Genomic DNA, 22,867 nt, shown 5'->3' on the forward strand with positions numbered 1-22,867 from the left:
CCAACTCACTCTCTCCTTCAACCTCCTGCGACTGAGATGGGATGGCAACAGCCTCGTCCATCTCACTCTCTCCTTCAACCTCCTGCGACTCAGATGGGATGGCAACAGCCTCGTCCAACTCACTCTCTCCTTCAACCTCCTGCGACTGAGATGGGATGGCAACAGCCTCGTCCAACTCACTCTCTTCTTCACCCTCCTGTGACTGAGTTGGGGTATCTGTGTCTAGAACAGCCTCGTCCAACTTGGTCAGTCTCTCAGCCTCTCTGTGATCTTTATGGGATCTAGATAGAGAAAAGGAATATCTCTTAGGTCACTGCTATAATGTGAGTGTGAGGATGTGTAATTATAGAATTAGAATCACAGAATTAGAATGAATCATTCTAGAATTAGAATAGAATCACTCAAATTCTATGGCTCCAATACTCTTGAGATGACTCGGCCTATCCAGAGCCAAATATTTAGAGAATTCTGCCAACTTTTAAAAGGACTCCATGTTAGCGCCTTGGAGCCTTTCATTTATCCTTTCATTATAAGTAAATTCTAATTATAGATGTTCAGTTACATAGCATTGTTTAAAATGTCAACATTGCCCATGGGGAGCCAGCTGTCATATGGATATCTACTGTGTCATGTAATGTATACATAAACTCAGCAAAAAAAGAAAACGTCCCTTTTTCAGGATCTTTCAAAGATAATTCGTAAAAATCCAAATATCTTCACAGATCTTCATTGTAAAGGGTTTAAACACTGTTTCCCATGCTAGTCCCCTGTAGCTCAGTTGGTAGAGCATGGCGCTTGCAACGCCAGGGTTGTGGGTTTGTTTCCCACGGGGGGCCAGTATGAAAATGTATGCACTCACTAACTGTAAGTCGCTCTGGATAAGAGTGTCTGCTAAATGACTAAAATGTAAAATGTTGTTCAATGAACCATAAACACTTAATGAACATGCACCTGTGCAACGGTCATTAAGACACTAACAGCTTACAGACGGTAGTTATGAAAACTTAGGACCCTAAAGAGGCCTTTCTACTGACTCTGAAAAACACCAAAAGAAAAATGCCCAGGGTCCCTGCTCATCTGCGTGAACGTGCCTTAGGCATGCTGCAAGGAGGCATGAGGACTGCAGATGTGGCCAGGGCAATAAATTGCAATGTCCGTACTGTGAGACGCCTAAGACAGAGCTACAGGGAGACAGGACGGACAGCTGATCATCCTCGCAGTGGCAGACCACGTGTAACAACATCGGCACAGGATCGGAACATCCTGCGGGACAGGTACAGGATGGAAACAACAACTGCCCGAGTTACACCAGGAACGCACAATCCCTCCATCAGTGCTCAGACTGTCCGTAATAGGCTGAGAGAGGCTGGACTGAGGGCTTGTAGGCCTGTTGTAAGGCAAGTCCTCACCAGACATCACCGGCAACACCGTCGCCTATGGGCACAAACACACCGTCGCTCGACCAGACAGGACTGGCAAAAAAGTGCTCTTCACTGACGAGTCGCGGTTTTGTCTCACCAGGGGTGATGGTCGGATTCGTGTTTATCGTCGAAGGAATGAGCGATACACCAAGGCCTGTACTCTGGAGCGGGATCGATTTGGAGGTGGATGGTCCGTCATGGTCTTGGGCGGTGTGTCACAGCATCATCGGACTACGCTTGTTGTCATTGCAGGAAATTTCAACGCTGTGCGTTACAGGGAAGACATCCTCCTCCCTCATGTGGTACCCTTCCTGCAGGCTCATCCTGACATGACCCTCCAGCATGACAATGCCACCAGCCATACTGCTCGTTCTGTGCGTGATTTCCTGCAAGACAGGAATGTCAGTGTTCTGCCATGAAGAGCCTGGATCTGTTGGATCGGAGGGTGAGGGCTAGGATTTAGCCATTCCCCCCAGAAATGTCTGGGAACTTGCAGGTGCCTTGGTGGACGAGGGGGTAACATCTCAGTTTATGTCTCAGTTGTTGAATCTTGTTATGTTCATACAAATATTTACATTACATTTTTACATTTTAGTCATTTAGCAGACGCTCTTATCCAGAGCGACTTACAGTTAGTGAGTGCATACATTCTTTTATTTGTTTATTTTATTTTTATTCTTTTTTTATATATATATATTTTTTTTTTTTCATACTGCCCCCCCGTGGGTATCGAACCCACAACCCTGGCGTTGCAAACGCCATGCTCTACCAACTGAGCTACATCCCTGCCGGCCATTCCCTCCCCTACCCTGGACGACGCTGTGCCAATTGTGCGCCGCCCCATGGGTCTCCCGGTCGCGGCCGGCTACGACAGAGCCTGGATTCGAACCAGGATCTCTAGTGGCACAGCTAGCACTGCGATGCAGTGCCTTAGAACACTGCGCCACTCGGGAGATGCGTTATTTACACGTTAAGTTTGCTGAAAATAAACGCAGTTGACAGTGAGAGGACGTTTCTTTTTTTGCTGAGTTTATATCTCAATGTCCCAACTCTCTAAATACATGGCTCTGGGCCTACCTCTCCATAGGCGGTGACCTTTGACCTACTACTGAATCTGTATCTGTAGGCCTATGTGATCCTGTAACCAGTCACAAATGTGTCATTAGTGTAAATCACTTACCTGACTTCCTTCATAACATCAGCTTCATTGATGGGGTCATCCAGGTCTATGAGGGTGAGGTCATTTCCATTGACCTCTGACCTCTGAAAGACAGCACAAAGTCATGTTTAGATGTCACCTACTGTGTCGCCTTTTGCCGTGTTCAAAACAACTGGGAAATCTCTGACTTCCGACTTCAGTGCGTTCAAGACAACTGGGAAATAGGAAAAAAAAACAAGCTCCGACTGGGAAAAATCGTTTTGAACAGTCATCCAACTCGGAATTCCAAGTCGGAAGCAGCGCGGCTTGGCGGGTCATGTTTTGGAGGACGCCTGACTCAACCTTCACCTCTCCCGAGCCCGCTGGGGAGTTGCAGCGATGAGACAAGATCGTAACAAGATCGTAACTACCAATTGGATATCACGAAAAATTGGGGAGAAAAAGGGGATAAAATTACCACCACAAAATGTAAAAAGGAATTCCAAGTCGGAAACTCTGGCATCTTTCTAGAGCTCCGACTTTCCGACCTGAAGATCACGGACGTCATGATTTGACCTAGTTATTTTTTTCGAGTTCCCAGTTGCCTTGAGAGCACCATTAACCCAACTCTCATTGTCACATCATAATGCATCATATTCAGAGAAATAGAATCACCAGAACATCATATCAGGTGTGCAGTTCAGTTTACCAGTCAAATTGCCAAGGTCAGAGGCTCTATCCTTTCTAGTGATTCTATTTCTATGGTCACATAATAATGCATCATATCTATGCTTGTGTCCGAAATAGCACCCTAGTTCCAATATAGTGCACTTCTTTTGGCTGGAGCCCTATAGAGTCCCACAGTATGAGTCATAATACCCATAAAACCTAGTGGTCTGGCAGCCTCTGGAACTGCCGTTCTGCAGCCAACAAGGCAGAGTTAATCTCAGCCTATGCTACCCTCCAGTCCCTCGACTTCTTGGCGCTGACGGAAACATGGATTACCACAGAAAACACTGCTACTCCTACTGCTCTTTCCTCGTCTAACCATGTGTTCTCGCATACCCCGAGAGCATCTGGTCGGCGCGGCGGTGGCACAGGAATCCTCATCTCTCCAAAGTGGACATTCTCTCTTTTTCCCCTGACCCATCTGTCTATCTCCTCATTTGAATTCCATGCTGTCACATCACTAGCCCATTCAAGCTTAACATCCTTGTCATTTATCGCCCTCCAGGTTCCCTTGGAGAGTTCATCAATGAGCTTGACGCCTTGATAAGTTCCTTTCCTGAGGATGGCTCACCCCTCACAGTTCTGGGTGACTTTAACCTCCCTACGTCTCTGCCTTTGACTCATTTCTCTCTGCCTCCTTCTTTCCACTCCTTTCCTCTTTTGACCTCACCCTCTCACCGTCCCCCCCTACTCACAAGGCAGGCAATACGCTTGACCTCATCTTTACTAGATGCTGTTCTTCTACTAATCTCACTGCAACTCCCCTCCAAGTCTCCGACCACTACTTTGTATCCTTTTCTCTCTCGCTCTCCTCCAACACTACTCACTCTGCCCCTACTCAGATGGTAATGTGCCATCACAACCTTCGCTCTCTCTCTCCCGCTACTCTCTCCTCTTCCATCCTATCATCTCTTCCCTCTGCTAAATCATTCTCCCTCCGATCTCCTGATTCTGCCTCCTCAACCCTCCTCTCCTCCCTTTCTGCATCTTTTGACTCTCTATGTCCCCTATCCTCCCGGCCGGCTCGGTCCTCCCCTCCTGCTCCGTGGCTTGACGACTCATTGCGAGCTCACAGAAGAGGGCTCCGGGCAGCCGAGCGGAAATGGAGGAAAACTAGACTCCCTGCGGACCTGTCATCTTTTCACTCCCTCCTCTCTACATTATCTTCCTCTGTTTCCGCTGCTAAAGCCACTTTCTACCACTCTAAATTTCAAGCCTATGCCTCTAACCCTAGGAAGCTCTTTGCCACCTTCTCCTCCCTGCTGAATCCTCCTCCCCCACCCTCCTCCCTCTCTGTGGATGACTTCGTCAACCATTTTGAAAAGAAGGTTGACGACATCCGATCCTCATTTATTAAGTGAAATGACACCGCTGGTCCTGCTCACACTGCCCTACCCTATGCTTTGACTTTTTTCTCCCCTCTCTCTCCAGATGAAATCTTGCGACTTGTGACGGCCGGCCGCCCAACAACCTGCCTGCTTGACCCTATCCCGTCCTCTCTTCTCCAGACCATTTCCGGAGACCTTCTCCCTTACCTCACCTCACCTCACCTCCCACATCAACTCATCCTTGACCGCTGGCCATGTCCCTTCCGTCTTCAAGAGAGCGAGAGTTGCACCCCTCCTCAAAAAACCTACACTCGATCCCTCCGATGTCAACAACTACAGACAAGTAAGTATCCCTTCTTTCTTTTCTCTCCAAATCTCTTGAGCGTGCCGTCTCTAGCCAACTCTCCTGCTATCACTCTCAGAATGACCTTCTTGATCCAAACCAGTCAGGTTTCAAGACTGGTCATTCAACTGAGACTGCTCTTCTCTGTGTCATGGAGGCTCTCCGCACTGCTAAAGCTAACTCTCTCTCCTCTGCTCTTATCCTTCTAGACCTATCCGCTGCCTTTGATACTGTGAACCATCAGATCCTCCTCTCCACCCTCTCCGAGTTGGGCATCTCCGGCGCTGCTCACTCTTGGATTGCGTCCTACCTGACAGGTCGCTCCTACCAGGTAGCGTGGCGAGAATCTGTCTCCGCACCATGTGCTCTCACCACTGGTGTCCCCCAGGGCTCAGTTCTAGGCCCTCTCCTATTCTCTCTATACACCAAGTCACTTGGCTCTGTCATATCCTCACATGGTCTCTCCTATCATTGCTACGCAGACGACACACAATTAATTTTCTCCTTTCCCCCTTCTGATAACCAGGTGGCGAATCGCATCTCTGCATGTCTGGCAGACATATCAGTGTGGATGTCGGATCACCACCTCAAGCTGAACCTCTGCAAGACGGAGCTGCTCTTCATCCCTGGGAAGGACTGCCCGTTCCATGATCTCGCCATCACGGTTGACAACTCCATTGTGTCCTCCTCCCAGAGTGCAAAGAGCCTTGGCGTGACCCTGGACAACACCCTGTCATTCTCTGCTAACATCAAAACGGTGACCCGATCCTGCAGGTTCATGCTCTACAACATTTGCAGAGTACGACCCTACCTTACACAGAAAGCGGCACAGTTCCTAATCCAGGCACATGTCATCTCCCGTCTGGATTACTGCAACTCGCTGTTGGCTGGGCTCCCTGCCTGTGCCATTAAACCCCTACAACTTATCCAGAACGCCGCAGCCCGTCTGGTGTTCGACCTTCCCAAGTTCTCTCATGTCACCCCGCTCAGTTGAGGCTCGCATCTACTACAAGACCATGGTGCTTGCCTACGGAGCTGTGAGGGGAACGGCACCTCCTTACCTTCAGGCTCTGGCACCCCAATGGTGGAACAAGCTCCCCCACGACGCCAGGACAGCGGAGTCACTGACCACCTTCCGGAGACACTTGAAACCCTACCTCTTTAAGGAATACCTGGAATAGTATGAAGTAATCCTTCTACCCCCCCCCCTCCCCCCCCATAAAAAAAAAAGAAGAAAAATAAGTGGTTGTCCCACTGGCTATCATAAGTTGAATACACCAATTGTTGAATGCACCATTGTAAGTCGCTCTGGATAAGAGCGTCTGCTAAATGATATAAATGTAAAATGTAAATATACTGATAAAAGTCAACTTGTCCGAGAGAGATTTACATGGTTACAAAAACGTCACGCCAGGGTAAGCCTACACGAAATACAGCCCTTATTTTATGTGTTTCTAAAATCGGCTATGGGAAAAATGAATGGTGGAAAAACGATTGGAACCATGTCCCTGTTTGACCGCTAGGTTTTTTGGGTATTATCACACCTCCACTGTGGGACTCTATAGAGGGGTTGGTTGTTAAGCAACAAAACTGGCATGCAACTATGGGGCAAAATAGACAGGGTTTGACTTAGACTGTTGACAACATGTAAACTATATTTAGTCTCTAAATGTTTAATGCAAACATAAATACATTTGAACAATGAACTCGTCTCAAATACATTGTTACAGTTGTTGTTGGTTAGCTAGGTAGCGAATTTGAGTCATTGCATAGACATGATATCAGTCAAAACACCTCAAAACAAGACATGGTATCAATAACACCATACAACAAGCTGAAACATGCCACAGAGCTACGATTCCCCACATGGCAGCTTGTTGTTAGCTGAGGTTCAGAATCATAACAAGATACACGACTTCGGGCCATCGATGCGCGGGCATCGTTTTCGTGACGTCAGCCAACCCTTCTATGGCTCCTGGTCAAAAGTAGTACACTAGCCTACATAGGGAATAGGGTGCCATTTTGGACGAAATTATGAAGGTGCTGTCATAACCTTTGACCCCCATTTGACCCTACTGTACCTTTAGCCAACTCTCATGACTCCCCGGCCATAGACTTTCTAGTTTGATATTACAGCATGAATAGCACATTATTTCATTTGTTAAACAATATTTAATCCACAGTAATTAATATAATTGAAGATTTAAAAATAAATAACATGCCTACCTTGAACTCTTTATTCTCCATCTCCTTGCAAAATCAGCACATTTCCTTGCCAAAATGAACGCGCATCCAGAGCGAAAACAAACGCAATCCTCCAGCACTAGGGAGGTTTAGACTGAACTGCTCCAGCGGTTTTTCATCCGTTTCAACGTTTATCAGTGATGACGTAACAATGACCTGTACAGATTTGACGCACTTTCGATCTCGTGCTGATGCAACACTCTGTGTTGTTGAAAGCTCATGTATGGAAATCCTGCGAGTTGTAAACAAATTTAGGCTATTGTTGCCCTTAAAACTGTAATGTTGAGGACGCCATGAAAAATAAAATACATAACCCACACCGTTAGGCCAAGGTACATGCAATATTCATCACTTTGCCAATAGACTTCTTGTTCCTTGTTGTATGTAGCCTTTCTTTTGGGATTAGCACCACTGTCACCTAGAAATTGATACTGCGGTTGTCACATAAAACAGATAACCCATAGTTCATTATTAAATAACATAACTCATTTCTTTATTTTATTACTCATAAAATATACAGCAATCTTCAGATACTGAAAGAATTCATGGGAGTTTCGATTCAGTCACTATTTCATATGTACATGCTAGTTTCATCCTTTTAAAGAAAAAAAGGACACGAAAAAACCTGTGAACCTCCTGATCCTGATTTCACGAACATAGCATATGTATTGTACATATTTCCAGTTAAAATTATTTTAAAAAAGAGACACAAACGGGGGTTTGAACAAGCAATCACATAAAAGGTTTGAGTGGTTTCATTTTTTTGAAGAAGTTAAGCAAGCAAAACCTGTCAAAATACATTGATTATAAGACCAAGACAAATAATATATATATTTTTTTTTCAACAGAAGAAAATCTAAATGCTGCTGTCCTACCATTGGTTTACAGTGTTTCTCCTCTCCAAGGGAGGCATGTTTTCCCCCTCGTATGCCTCGGAATAGTATCAGTGCTTTTCACAAACGTTGTATTACTTAGTGTGCATCATTGTTTTCGCTCATACAGCTGCCCCTACTCTCCTAACCTCCCCTCAGTAACTAAAGAAGGCACAAAATGATGACATAAATATCACAAGAAAGAATACATGAATTAATAATTTACTTTCTAAAATATTTTCTAGAGGGCAAAGGACAGGTAGGTTTAATAACGCAAATAAAAAGTCCTGTCGCTCACATACAAATGCAAAATCTAAATGGCACCCTATTCTTTATAGAGTACACTACTTTTGACCAGAACCCTATGGCCCTGGTCAAAAGTAGTGTACTATAAAGGGAATAGGGTGCCATTGGGGATGGAAATTCTTTGAAATTACTCATGAGAGCAAATACTACGATTCTTTGGTTCCCACAGAGGGTCAGGAGCTTAAGACATGAATGATATTATTAAAATGTTTGTTCATAAAAAATAAATGATTTCCCCTCCTCCCACATGGATTACAGACAAGAGGCTAGGTGCGTTCTGACTGTCTTAGTGTGCGGATAAACATGACCATCACTCTCATAAAACTTAAATGAAACATCACTCCTTATGTTTTTTCTCAGGCCAAAACGCTCAATCCCATTTCTACTGTCAAAACAGGTTTTGAAAAGGCTTCTTCCGCATCTTTTGGTCCATGTCTGTTTTTCACTCAGTGAAGTGCTACTATCCCCTTGGACTACAGGTTATTGCCGTCATAAGGTGTCCGTCTGTCTGTTGGCTGGACAGTTTCTACCGTTTAGGACCTTTGTGGGTAAAGGTAAAGGTGGGGTATAGCAGCAGCAGTTCCTCTGAAGTCCAGTATCTGCTGGAAGGACACCTGGTGGTACGAGAGGATGAGTGTGGCCAGCCAGCCTGTTGTGCCTCCCCCTCTCCCTCCCTCCCTCCATTTCTCTCTCTCCATCTGCAGGACTCTTAAGGCTCCTGTGCGGACTGTCTCGGCTCGTGCCCTCCCAAAGCTGGCTGTGGTGATTTAAGACACGGTGTGTATGTGTGGATTTGTTTGTGGCCTCTGCCCCACTTCACTGTCCATCCGCCTGCCCTTGGCTCCCCTCCTGGGCAGCGACCACCACCCCCCTCAGTATGTCTCTGAGTCTGAGTCGTTGAGTTCCTCATCCTTGTAGAAGCCTCCATCGTGGTCGCGGTGGCCGATGTTGTTGAAGCTGCAGTAGGAGCTGTGCTCGCTGCGCAGCACGGGCAGGCTGTCGAAGGTCACACTCTTGGAGGGGCTGGTGGTGTAGTGGTTAATGGCACTGAAGGACAGGCTGGGCGCCGGGTTGCAGGGGGACACGGGCATCATGGTGGCCAGGATCAGCGCCAGGCAGTCCGCCACGTCTTTGTTGGGGGCGCAGGCCAAGGCAGGCGTGTAACCTGAGGGGTTCAAACAGAACAGCAGAGGGTCACTTCAGGAGCATCACCGTTTACTATAACACTTTTGGTGAAAAACATGAAATAACAGCAGGCTAGGAGATACAAAGTTAAGACAATAACCAAGCAGTGGACTAGAGAGAAACATTTGTGGACACATTGAGAAGAGAAGTACAGAAGAAAACGGTGTTAGCGTTATGGATCTTACCATTGTCATCGACTGCTAGCACGCTAGCACCCTTCACTAGTAGCTCCTGAACCACCACCGTCAGACCATTTCTGGCTGCAACGTGTAACGGCCTGAGGAGAAAGTACCGTCAGATTAGCCAGCAGCAAATGAGGATACCTCCCAAATGCCAGACTATTCCCTATATAGTGCACTTCTTCTAATTCTTCTGGCCCAATTAATACAGCTGAACCATACGTACGTCTGTAAGGCTGCGTTAGTCGAGTTGATGAGGTTCCTGTCTGTAATCTTCTCCAATATCAACAAAGCACTGGTTTCATGCCCCTTTAAAAACCAGAGTCAAACATGTCAGACCAAAATGTCAACCAGAGAGAGCCAACTGTTCAGATGAACGTCATCTTCATGTGGGGATGCTCACCTTACTGCAGGCCAGATGAAGAGCAGTGTTCTTGACTGCATCCTGCAGGGTGAGCTCTGCTTTGGCACTGCTCACCAACAGCTCTGACACAGACAGAGAAACATAAAGAAACTCAATTAGGAAATGAAGCGACTTATTAAAATGTAAAACAGACATGTTGAACTTAAGCCGGCTGGGCGAGGCAAAGCGGAGGAGAGGGGGCTGCGTACCGACAGCGTTGGTTTGTCCGTTCTCAGCAGCCATCATGAGGGAGGTCTTCCCGGAGGCATCGGGGGAGTTGACCTGGGCGTTGTGGCCTAGCAGCAGCTGAAGACACTCCACGTGGTCCGTGAAAGCCGCCGCATGCAGGGGGGTCCTGGAGAGAGAGGAAACTTATTTCACCGATATCATGTAGGACTGTTATAAACAAGTTTGTTCAATTAACCCTGTTTATACCATAGAAATATAAAATCACTAATAGATGTATTAAAAGTAATCTACAATCCCTCATCCAACCCCAGAGGTCATTTTATTCCCAAGACAACATTATTCTCCAGAAGAAAAGGACTTTGTCATGTGCTGTAGTTACCGGTTCTTGGTGTCAGTGGCGTTGACAATGGCCGGCCCCAGAGTGTCAATCAGCATCTCTGCAGCCCCCTCGTTGTCATTGATCACAGCACAGTGGAGGGGGCTGAACGAGTTGCCCTCGGTGACATATGCTATGACAAAGTCCTGTTTCAGTGTAAGGTCCTCCACTGAGAGTCATAACCCCTAATTCTGTTGTAGTCTTGTTCATTCCCCCACATGGCTCCGTCCACACCAATCGAATGCTTTTCAAGCCACAAGAGGGAGTGAATGAGTGTACACTTCATGGAGGAGAGAACAGAGCTACAGTCCAGTTAGTCAGTACGTACCGTTGTATGTAGGGGTGTAACGATCCATCTACTACATCGATGTATCGATTTATATTCCTATGATCCAACTACATCGATCTGTGCTCGGTGAGTTGGCCTTTTGGACAACATATATCACTCTAACATCGTTTTAAAATGTAATAAATCGATTGTATCGATACTAGGAAATAACCCATTGGATTTAAGCACGTCAGACTTTATATGGATGTTTTTTCTTAGCACTTTTAATGATAAAGGCTTTAAACATTACTCGATTCAGTCTGCCTATCCGTGACGTCATCGCCCCACGCCAGCAGCAGCGCAAAGGCGCAAAGACAACAAAACATAGCATGGCGGACGACAGAGGAGAAGCCGACGAGCGAGAAATTATCAAGCCACCATTGCGGTCCTTACAAGAAACAGGAATCTAGGAAACTTCACCTGCACTGTCCAGTATCCAGGTATTTATTTCAGTCACACTGGTTGAATTTTTGGCTAAAAGGTTACTGAATCGATTTCAAGTCACTGAATCGTTTCGGATCGTATCGTTCTAAATGAACCAATATCGTCCTTGAATCGTATCGACAACCACGAATCGTGATACAAATCGAATCGTTACACCCCTAGTTGTATGGCCTGCCTAATTCAGGGACATGTTTACGGTGCTGAAGAGAGAAAATCAGAAAATATCTAGTGTTCCGTTAGTCCAGTACGTACCGTTGTAGCAGGCCCAGTGTAGTGGCGTGTAGCCCTGGTTGTCTGTGATGACGGGGAGGGTCTCCACTGACTGGGCGGCGTGTAGGAGTCCCCCCAGCACCCCGATGTGTCCGGATGCCGCCGCCAGGTGGACAGGGGTCCGCCCCTTACAGTCCCGAACCAGGAAGCTGGCGCTGTGCTGCAGCAGGGCCTCCACACACTCCTCATGACCCGTCAACGCCTGGGAGGAAGGGCAGGGAGACAAGAATGGATTTGAATAACTAATAATCAATGATATAATAATGAATCATCAATTATTACAAATGATGTCTGGAGGCAGGTCCCCCTACAGGGATGAATACACCACTACCCATGGACAACTACTTTTCTGAAGATAATATGTATATTTGAGCCTCCCCGTCTCTTTCTGTGTGTGAGCGTATACAGCCAGCTCTCCTCCTCACCCCTCTGTGTAGCGCTGTTCTGCCCCACTTGTCTTTGGCTTCTACGCTGGCTCCCTTGTTGAGCAGTGAGTACACACAGTCTGTGTGTCCGCTCAGCACTGACAGCATCAGAGGGGTTCTGATACACAAGACAACAAGGTCATATTACAAACTGGTAATAACCAGGCTGAGTCCCAAATGGCAACCTATTCCCTATATGGTACACTACTTTTGACCCGAGCCCATAGGGTTCTGGTTTAAAGTAGTGCACCAAGTAGGGCATAGGGTGCCATTTGGGACGTAGAACTAGTGTCAAAATCTCTTTATTTCAGGAATTGTATCCAAAACCCAATTGACTTACTGTCCATTCCCGTCTTGAACGTCCACTGGACTCTGGAGGTCAGCATTTCCAATCAGCAAACGCAAACACTCCGAATGACCGTTGGTAGCTAGAGGAGGATAAACAGAGAGGATATAAGAATGTGAGATGATTGACCGTTGGTAGCTAGAGGAGGCTAAACAGAGAGGATATGAGCTGATTGCTGGACGACTATTACCTTCACATGAACAGACAGATTTCTAGAACAGTGGTATTGGTAGATGACATCCTCATGATGTTAACACAGCAGATAATAAAACATTTTGGGGCTGAGGCCCTCGAAGCCTGTCACCTGCTAGCTGTGTACCTGGCTCTGGATAGAAGTCCCCCTGTGCACTGATCTAGGATCAGCTTACCCTCCCCAGATCCTCAGCAATAATGACAAAAAATGACCTTAGATCAGTGTGTAGTGGGCATTTTCACACTATGCTATATAATATCCCTAGAGTGGACATTGGCGTCCTAGCAACATGACCAAACAAATGTCCATCTTGGTAAGGAAAACTTTTGAATTACAGAATCTCTAGGTCTTACGTGATATCCTATGCGTACCTGCAGCGTGGATGGGGGTCCTCTTCAGGGTGAAGTCTTTAACCAGGATGGAGGCTCCCTGGTTGATGAGGACGTCAACACACTCCACATGGCCTTTAAAGGCAGCCAGGTCCAGAGGGGTGCGCCCCTGGCTGTTCCTCACGTCTAGATCCAGCAGAGACTGAACCAGGACCTCCATAGCATGGTGGTGGCCGTGGTACGCCTGAATGGAAACAAACACACAGTCTGAAGCAAAGTCCAGTGGTATGCCTGAACAGATATACACTCCTAATATAATCAATGTCCTATAGTAGACCAGTGGTATGCCTGAACAGATATACACTCCTAATATAATCAATGTCCTATAGTAGACCAGTGGTATGCCAGAACAGATATACACTCCTAATATAATCAATGTCCTATAGTAGACCAGTGGTATGCCTGAACAGATATACACTCCTAATATAATCAATGTCCTATAGTAGACCAGTGGTATGCCAGAACAGATATACACTCTTAATATAATCAATGTCCTATAGTAGACCAGTGGTACGCCTGAACAGAAATACACTCCTAATATAATCAATGTCCTATAGTAGACCAGTGGTGCGCCTGAACAGATATACACTCTTAATATAATCAATGTCCTATAGTAGACCAGTGGTATGCCTGAACAGAAACAGTCCTAGACCCCTAAAGTAGACCAGTGTCTCTCAAATCGGGTGCCCATTTTTTCTCCCGCCCAGCATCAACATCGAAGGTCCCTGCCAAGCGTGAGATTTAGAAACACTCTACTTCTCCTCTGTTGGAGGTTGATTAACTCAAATGGCAAAATAAGGAAATCATCCTCATCATCACCGTGTCAAAATATGCATGTATTTTACACTAATCAGGAACAGATAGGAACATGGTGTGTGAGTGTCTGGACAATCAACTTTTCGTGGAAAAACAACACCATGCCTGCATCCCAGATAGCACCCTATTTCCCATGTAGTGCAGTACTTTTGATCTGGGCCCATAAGGCTCTGGTCAAAAGTAGTGCACTAAATAGGGAATAGGGTGCCATTTGTCATGTGGCGAGACCCCTACAGGAGCAGGTAGGCTTTACTCACAGCTAAGTGTAGGGGGCTGATGGGAGCTCTGACATCAGAGTCGTTCAGGATGTCTGTCCCTGAGGTTTCCATTAGCTGGGGAAAGACAAGGACGGGCCAGTTTAGACTTGTAACATATTTACTTTGAAGGTTAGTCTAGTAGCATGTTTCATGTTGTAAATCTCAGTGACCAGCCCCTGCAGACATACTGGGGTGTTGCATTCGTATCTTAAACAAGCTAGTGTGAGGAAAAGTAACCAACTGGTACTTACCACATCTAAAGGTGTTTCACTTGCAATCTGGAAAAAGAACATCAAGAGTGACGATGCGGCCACGACAAACATGCAACCACACCTTAAAACCTACTGAATATCAACGTCTGTCCCAAATGGCACCCTATTCCCTATATAGTGCATTACTTTTGACCAGAGCCCTATGGGCCCTACATTCATTTGGGACGCAGACAAAATGGTCTGTGAATGCAGGGCGTCTAGTCCCCTGTGGTTCTGACTCACCAGCTCCAGACAGAGGCGGTGTCCGTACGCAGACGCGTAATGGACTGCGTTGTAGCCCTGATTGTCCCTGATCCCTGGGTTAGCGTCGTTTCGCAGCAAATATTCCAGACACCTAGAGGTCAGAGGTCAAGAGTTCACTAATCATTATACCAACATCAAGACAGACAGATAAGCAAGCAGAGACACTTTCCCAAAGGAGACGTGGCCAAGCTTTCACACTGCAGATTTAACACTAGTATGTATTCAAACACGACCAACAACATACTCTAGACTACAGTGAAATGTGAAAGGTCATGGCACCACAACATACTCTCCAGACTACAGTGAAATGTGAAAGGTCATGGCACCACAACATACTCTCCAGACTACAATGAAATGTGAAAGGTCATGGCACCACAACATACTCTCCAGACTACAGTGAAATGTGAAAGGTCATGGCACCACAACATACTCTCCAGACTACAGTGAAATGTGAAAGGTCATGGTACCACAACATACTCTCCAGACTACAGTGAAATGTGAAAGGTCATGGCACCACAACATACTCTCCAGACTACAGTGAAATGTGAAAGGTCATGGCACCACAACATACTCTCCAGACTACAGTGAAATGTGAAAGGTCATGGCACCACAACATACTCTCCAGACTACAGTGAAATGTGAAAGGTCATGGCACCACAACATACTCTCCAGACTACAGTGAAATGTGAAAGGTCATGGCACCACAACATACTCTCCAGACTACAGTGAAATGTGAAAGGTCATGGCACCACAACATACTCTCCAGACTACAATGAAATGTGAAAGGTCATGGCACCACAACATACTCTCCAGACTACAGTGAAATGTGAAAGGTCATGGCACCACAACATACTCTCCAGACTACAGTGAAATGTGAAAGGTCATGGCACCACAACATACTCTCCAGACTACAGTGAAATGTGAAAGGTCATGGCACCACAACACACACAACAGTAAGAGAGGTGTGAGACGTACTTTCCGTCTGTGTCGGAGGCAGCAGCGTAGTGGAGCGGGGTGCAACCCCTTTTATCCAGATCGTTCACACTGGCCCCAGACCCCACCAAGGCAAACAGACACTGGTAGTTACAATTGGCTGCCGCATAATGCAGAGGACTCCTAGAAGAACGCACAGAAACCATTCAACATCAACAACAGAAACAGCTTATTGGAGCTGTATAACATTTACATTTTACATTTACGTCATTTAGCAGACACTCTTATCCAGTGCGACTTACAGGAGCAATTAGGGTTAAGTGCCTTGCTGCAGTGCACATAGACACATTTTTCACCTAGTCAGCTAGGGGATTTGAACCAGCAACCTTTCGGTTACTGACCCAACGCTCTTAACCGCTAGGCTACCTGCCGCCCAATATTTCCCATAATAATTCCTATATGCCCCTATACTATATTCCCCATTATCATAAAGATCACATATGAAAGTTATTTTATGCCACAGACAGACCTTCCGAAGCTGTCCTTTCTGTTGAAGTCTGCCCCTGTGTTGAGCAGCAGATTCAGACAGTCCAGGTTCCTGGTAACAAGATATCAAGTTCAGAAAGGCTCTCGTACATCTGAGCTATCAGGTGGATGGTAACAAGATATCAAGTTCAGAAAGGCCCTCGTACATCTGAGCTATCAGGTGAATGGTAACAAGATATCAAGTTCAGAAAGGCTCTCGTACATCTGAGCTATCAGGTGGATGGTAACAAGATATCAAGTTCAGAAAGGCTCTCGTACATCTGAGCTATCAGGTGGATGGTAACAAGATATCAAGTTCAGAAAGGCTCTCGTTCATCTGAGCTATCAGGTGGATGGTAACAAGATATCAAGTTCAGAAAGGCTCTCGTACATCTGAGCTATCAGGTGGATGGTAACAAGATATCAAGTTCAGAAAGGCTCTCGTACATCTGAGCTATCAGGTGGATGGTAACAAGATATCAAGTTCAGAAAGGCTCTCGTTCATCTGAGCTATCAGGTGGATGGTAACAAGATATCAAGTTCAGAAAGGCCCTTTCACATCTGAGCTATCAGGTGGATGGTAACAATGAGAACCTTAAAGAAAAGAGAAACCCGTACACTGCTCTTGCTAGTATCACTGTTTTTATAATGCTAATAAAAGCTATAATAAAAAGTGATACTAGCAAGAGCAGTTTGCAGGTTTCTCTTCTCTTTCAAGAAGATATAAAGACAATTTAGACCAGAGCGCAAGTCAATACCACCATGGCATGGAACCACATTATACAGAAATGATACCGCACTAATGATCTAAACGATTTTTTTATACTGCTAAACAATGTGAAATGTAAGAGTGTGAATATGTGTTTGTTCTTTCTGGTGGCTTTCCAGTTCATGAACTAAATATTCCTTGGTGTAAAGCCTGGACCAGTCCACTCACCCAACAGCTGCTGCAGCATGTAAACAGGTCCTTCCAAAGTCGTCAGGGGTGTCTATATCAAAGCCTGATGAGAGGAGCTTCCGACAGCAGTCAGAGAACCCACTGAGAGCAGCCAGGTGGAGGGGGAACATCCCATGGACGCCTCGCCTGCAACACATTTTTACATTTTAGACTTTAAGCAGACACTCTTATCCAGAGTGACTTACAGTTGATTCAGCTAAGATTGGAAACAGCACCACATCACAGTCCTCATTAAACCCCACAGCAGATCAACACATCAGCATGCTGCAATGCCCTGTCTATCAACCCCCCACACACCACAATGTGTTGAGCATAGTCTCCAAGCGGCAATTCGGTCAATGACAGAATTGCAGATGCATGTTGCATTATTGCTGGAAACTGTGTGTGTGTGTGTTCTCACTTGGCTGTGTCAGCTCCGTTCGTGATGAGTGTATTGATGAGTAACTCGTGGCCGTAGCGAGCAGAGATGTGCAGGGGTGTGTTTCCATTCTTTTCTTCACAGTCGATCTCAGCACCTACAGAACACACACACACACAGACACACACACACAGACACACACACACAGACACACACACACACACACACACACAGACACACACACACGTCAACCACTTGACCCTAGAGGCCTCATGAAGCTTCATGTTCAACCACATTGCAAGTAACATTGCTCTGTGCCAGTGAATCATGGTTTGAAGACTAAAGACAATGCTGAAGAGCCTACTGGTTCATATATATTCAGTTGAGAGCATTCACAGCGACTCACCATTCTGGATGATGGCTTGAGATCTGGAGAAGCGTCCGTGGATGGCCGTCATGTGGAGGGGGGTCTTTCCATCTTTACTCTGCAGATAGAAAGACAAAGATGGTTCACACGGCAGTCTGTGCTGCTGACCACAGGCAAAATCAAACACGTATTGGAGGAGCGCTTGATTGCATTTAGTTTGCATTGTTAGGCCTATTCCATTGGTATTTGAATGTAGACCAGGGCCAAATACTAAGCCATGTGCTGCGTCAGTGTGTGCGTCGCAAATGGCACCCTATTCTCTTCATAGTGAACTACTTTTTGAACCAAAGTAGTGTACTTATAAAGGGAACAGGGTGCCATTTGGGACACAGCCAGTGTCACCACGGCTCCTTGCTCTATGGGCCCCTGGTCAAAAGTAGTGCACTACATAGGGAATAGGGTGTTATTTAGTTCAGACACAGTGTTGGTCATCCGGTCTCCTCACCTTGATGTTGACGAGGGCCCCGTTGCCCACCAGCAGCTCCAGGCAGAGCGCCCCATGGCACGAGGCGGCCGTGAAGTGGAGTGGGGCGAAACCCTTCTCGTTCACCTGGTTCACGTTGGCGCCACACTCGATCAGCTCATTCACCACCACGTCCTGCCCGTTGTAGCATGCCACGTGGAGGGGGGTGTTACCGTACCCATTGGGCTCATTTATCTGGAGGGAGCAAGGGAGGGAAAAGAGTGGAGAGAGAGAGGGGGGGGGGGGGGGGGGGGAACAAAACAATACATTCCTGATCAGGTCACTTGGTTCTGAAAACCCCCTGGCCCAAAACACTGGCTCCAACCTCCATCTCTTCATTACTTGGTTATGAAAACCCCCTGGTCCAACCTCCATCTCTTCATTACTTGGTTCTGAAAACCCCCTGGTCCAACCTCTCTCTCTTCATTACTTGGTTCTGAAAACCCCCTGGTCCAACCTCTCTCTCTTCATTACTTGGTTCTGAAAACCCCCTGGTCCAACCTCTCTCTCTTCATTACTTGGTTCTGAAAACCCCCTGGTCCAACCTCTCTCTCTTCATTACTTGGTTATGAAAACCCCCTGGTCCAACCTCTCTCTCTTCATTACTTGGTTCTGAAAACCCCCTGGTCCAACCTCTCTCTCTTCATTACTTGGTTATGAAAACCCCCTGGTCCAACCTCTCTCTCTTCATTACTTGGTTATGAAAACCCCCTGGTCCAACCTCTCTCTCTTCATTACTTGGTTCTGAAAACCCCCTGGTCCAACCTCTCTCTCTTCATTACTTGGTTATGAAAACCCCCTGGTCCAACCTCTCTCTCTTCATTACTTGGTTATGAAAACCCCCTGGTCCAACCTCTCTCTCTTCATTACTTGGTTATGAAAACCCCCTGGTCCAACCTCTCTCTCTTCATTACTTGGTTCTGAAAACCCCCTGGTCCAACCTCTCTCTCTTCATTACTTGGTTCTGAAAACCCCCTGGTCCAACCTCTCTCTCTTCATTACTTGGTTCTGAAAACCCCCTGGTCCAACCTCTCTCTCTTCATTACCTGGTTATGAAAACCCCCTGGTCCAACCTCTCTCTCTTCATTACTTGGTTCTGAAAACCCCCTGGTCCAACCTCTCTCTCTTCATTACTTGGTTCTGAAAACCCCCTGGTCCAACCTCTCTCTCTTCATTACTTGGTTATGAAAACCCCCTGGTCCAACCTCTCTCTCTTCATTACTTGGTTATGAAAACCCCCTGGTCCAACCTCTCTCTCTTCATTACTTGGTTCTGAAAACCCCCTGGTCCAACCTCTCTCTCTTCATTACTTGGTTATGAAAACCCCCTGGTCCAACCTCTCTCTCTTCATTACTTGGTTATGAAAACCCCCTGGTCCAACCTCTCTCTCTTCATTACTTGGTTATGAAAACCCCCTGGTCCAACCTCTCTCTCTTCATTACTTGGTTATGAAAACCCCCTGGTCCAACCTCTCTCTCTTCATTACTTGGTTATGAAAACCCCCTGGTCCAACCTCTCTCTCTTCATTACTTGGTTCTGAAAACCCCCTGGTCCAACCTCTCTCTCTTCATTACTTGGTTCTGAAAACCCCCTGGTCCAACCTCTCTCTCTTCATTACTTGGTTATGAAAACCCCCTGGTCCAACCTCTCTCTCTTCATTACTTGGTTATGAAAACCCCCTGGTACAACCTCTCTCTCTTCATTACTTGGTTATGAAAACCCCCTGGTCCAACCTCTCTCTCTTCATTACTTGGTTATGAAAACCCCCTGGTCCAACCTCCATCTCTTCATTAGTTGGTTCTGAAAACCCCCTGGTCCAACCTCTCTCTCTTCATTACTTGGTTATGAAAACCCCCTGGTCCAACCTCTCTCTCTTCATTACTTGGTTATGAAAACCCCCTGGTACAACCTCTCTCTCTTCATTACTTGGTTATGAAAACCCCCTGGTCCAACCTCTCTCTCTTCATTACTTGGTTATGAAAACCCCCTGGTACAACCTCTCTCTCTTCATTACTTGGTTATGAAAACCCCCTGGTCCAACCTCTCTCTCTTCATTACTTGGTTATGAAAACCCCCTGGTCCAACCTCTCTCTCTTCATTACTTGGTTATGAAAACCCCCTGGTCCAACCTCTCTCTCTTCATTACTTGGTTATGAAAACCCCCTGGTCCAACCTCTCTCTCTTCATTACTTGGTTATGAAAACCCCCTGGTCCAACCTCTCTCTCTTCATTACCTGGTTATGAAAACCCCCTGGTCCAACCTCTCTCTCTTCATTACTTGGTTCTGAAAACCCCCTGGTCCAACCTCTCTCTCTTCATTACTTGGTTATGAAAACCCCCTGGTACAACCTCTCTCTCTTCATTACTTGGTTCTGAAAACCCCCTGGTCCAACCTCTCTCTCTTCATTACTTGGTTCTGAAAACCCCCTGGTCCAACCTCTCTCTCTTCATTACTTGGTTCTGAAAACCCCCTGGTCCAACCTCTCTCTCTTCATTACTTGGTTATGAAAACCCCCTGGTCCAACCTCTCTCTCTTCATTACTTGGTTTTGAAAACCCCCTGGTACAACCTCTCTCTCTTCATTACTTGGTTATGAAAACCCCCTGGTCCAACCTCTCTCTCTTCATTACTTGGTTATGAAAACCCCCTGGTCCAACCTCTCTCTCTTCATTACTTGGTTCTGAAAACCCCCTGGTCCAACCTCTCTCTCTTCATTACTTGGTTATGAAAACCCCCTGGTCCAACCTCTCTCTCTTCATTACTTGGTTATGAAAACCCCCTGGTCCAACCTCTCTCTCTTCATTACTTGGTTATGAAAACCCCCTGGTCCAACCTCTCTCTCTTCATTACCTGGTTATGAAAACCCCCTGGTCCAACCTCTCTCTCTTCATTACTTGGTTCTGAAAACCCCCTGGTCCAACCTCTCTCTCTTCATTACTTGGTTATGAAAACCCCCTGGTCCAACCTCTCTCTCTTCATTACCTGGTTATGAAAACCCCCTGGTCCAACCTCTCTCTCTTCATTACTTGGTTCTGAAAACCCCCTGGTCCAACCTCTCTCTCTTCATTACTTGGTTCTGAAAACCCCCTGGTCCAACCTCTCTCTCTTCATTACTTGGTTCTGAAAACCCCCTGGTCCAACCTCTCTCTCTTCATTACTTGGTTCTGAAAACCCCCTGGTCCAACCTCTCTCTCTTCATTACTTGGTTCTGAAAACCCCCTGGTCCAACCTCTCTCTCTTCATTACTTGGTTCTGAAAACCCCCTGGTCCAACCTCTCTCTCTTCATTACTTGGTTCTGAAAACCCCCTGGTACAACCTCTCTCTCTTCATTACTTGGTTCTGAAAACCCCCTGGTCCAACCTCTCTCTCTTCATTACTTGGTTATGAAAACCCCCTGGTCCAACCTCTCTCTCTTCATTACTTGGTTCTGAAAACCCCCTGGTCCAACCTCTCTCTCTTCATTACCTGGTTCTGAAAACCCCCTGGTCCAACCTCTCTCTCTTCATTACCTGGTTCTGAAAACCCCCTGGTCCAACCTCTCTCTCTTCATTACTTGGTTCTGAAAACCCCCTGGTCCAAAACACTGGCTCCAACCTCCATCTCTTCATTACTTGAAAGGAAATCATTCGCCAACCCACTAGAGCTCTGTATTTTCATTGAGTTGTAATTGAACAGTGACTACACATTTGAATGCGTGTTGACTCACATCCACTCCAAGGTCCAGGAGGTACTTGACCACACTGATCATTCCACTGGAGGCTGCAGAGTGGAGAGGGGTGTAGGCCTTCTTGTCTTTACAGGACACCTCTGATCCATGAGAGGCCAGCAGTTTCACCACCTCAATGTGCCCTATGGTAGGTAGAGAGAGCGAGAGCGAGAGAGAGAGAGAGATTAGTTTACAGTGGTACACAGCACCATAAGCAACACCTACATCATGTTAGTACAACTGAAAACATCTAATCAACCTACTTAGTACATGATTCTGACATAATAACACACTAGACGTGGCTCATACAGCTGAGCTGTGAGACTAACACACAGTCCATTCATTCATTCATTCATTGGTATAAAGGACATTAGTCAGAATGTAAATGATGTGGTAAACTCATCACCCATGTAAGCAGCCCAGTGGATTGCTCGGCGATCCTTCTTGTCAAAGGCATTAATGTTGGCTCCTCTGGAGAGAAGCAGCCTCACCATCTAACAGGGAGAGGAGAGAGAAACAAAACACAGGTTGAGGAAAACTAAACAGCAAAATCCGCTAAATCTGGCTTCAAAGCCTTCCCTTTCAAATTATATATTTTGTATTCACAATGAATGAAAGATAACATGTAAAGACATGGTACATTTCTCCCCTTTTAGTCCCCCTTTGACCTCCCCCTCCCCCCAGAATGCCTCCAAACACATTTAAAAAGAAAGGGAAAGTAATTGACTTACATGTCAGAAAACAAAACAAAAGTATACAACAACGTTACTTCAAGCAAAAATGTAATAGCCTAACAATTT

General features: G+C 46.2%; 1 protein-coding gene and 1 long non-coding RNA gene across 2 annotated transcripts; both read right to left on the reverse strand.

The window, feature by feature from the left end:
* Window positions 1-248: 248 nt before the first annotated feature.
* On the reverse strand, window positions 249-7,267 carry LOC311118828. Its single transcript, XR_014611860.1, has 3 exons — window positions 7,186-7,267; window positions 2,602-2,684; window positions 249-281 (listed from the first exon to the last, which is right to left on the reverse strand). It is a non-coding gene; the product is annotated as an uncharacterized lncRNA (long non-coding RNA).
* Window positions 7,268-9,173: 1,906 nt separating this feature from the next.
* LOC311118829 (serine/threonine-protein phosphatase 6 regulatory ankyrin repeat subunit A-like) lies at window positions 9,174-22,561 on the reverse strand (the record flags this gene model as incomplete). Its single annotated transcript, XM_084193608.1, has 21 exons — window positions 9,174-9,546; window positions 9,752-9,843; window positions 9,972-10,054; window positions 10,149-10,231; window positions 10,358-10,503; window positions 10,717-10,882; window positions 11,738-11,957; window positions 12,181-12,298; window positions 12,521-12,608; window positions 13,091-13,292; window positions 14,182-14,256; window positions 14,433-14,459; window positions 14,676-14,787; window positions 15,672-15,812; window positions 16,159-16,227; window positions 17,092-17,238; window positions 17,513-17,627; window positions 17,877-17,955; window positions 18,343-18,555; window positions 22,068-22,210; window positions 22,474-22,561. 21 exons carry the CDS (start codon window positions 22,559-22,561, stop codon window positions 9,254-9,256), a joined length of 2,700 nt encoding a protein of 899 aa, XP_084049734.1. The 3' UTR covers window positions 9,174-9,253.
* Window positions 22,562-22,867: the final 306 nt, after the last annotated feature.

The sequence above is a fragment of the Coregonus lavaretus genome, assembly GCF_964263955.1.
Source record: "Coregonus lavaretus genome assembly, contig: HAP1_SCAFFOLD_893, whole genome shotgun sequence".
Classification (NCBI taxonomy): domain Eukaryota; kingdom Metazoa; phylum Chordata; class Actinopteri; order Salmoniformes; family Salmonidae; genus Coregonus; species Coregonus lavaretus.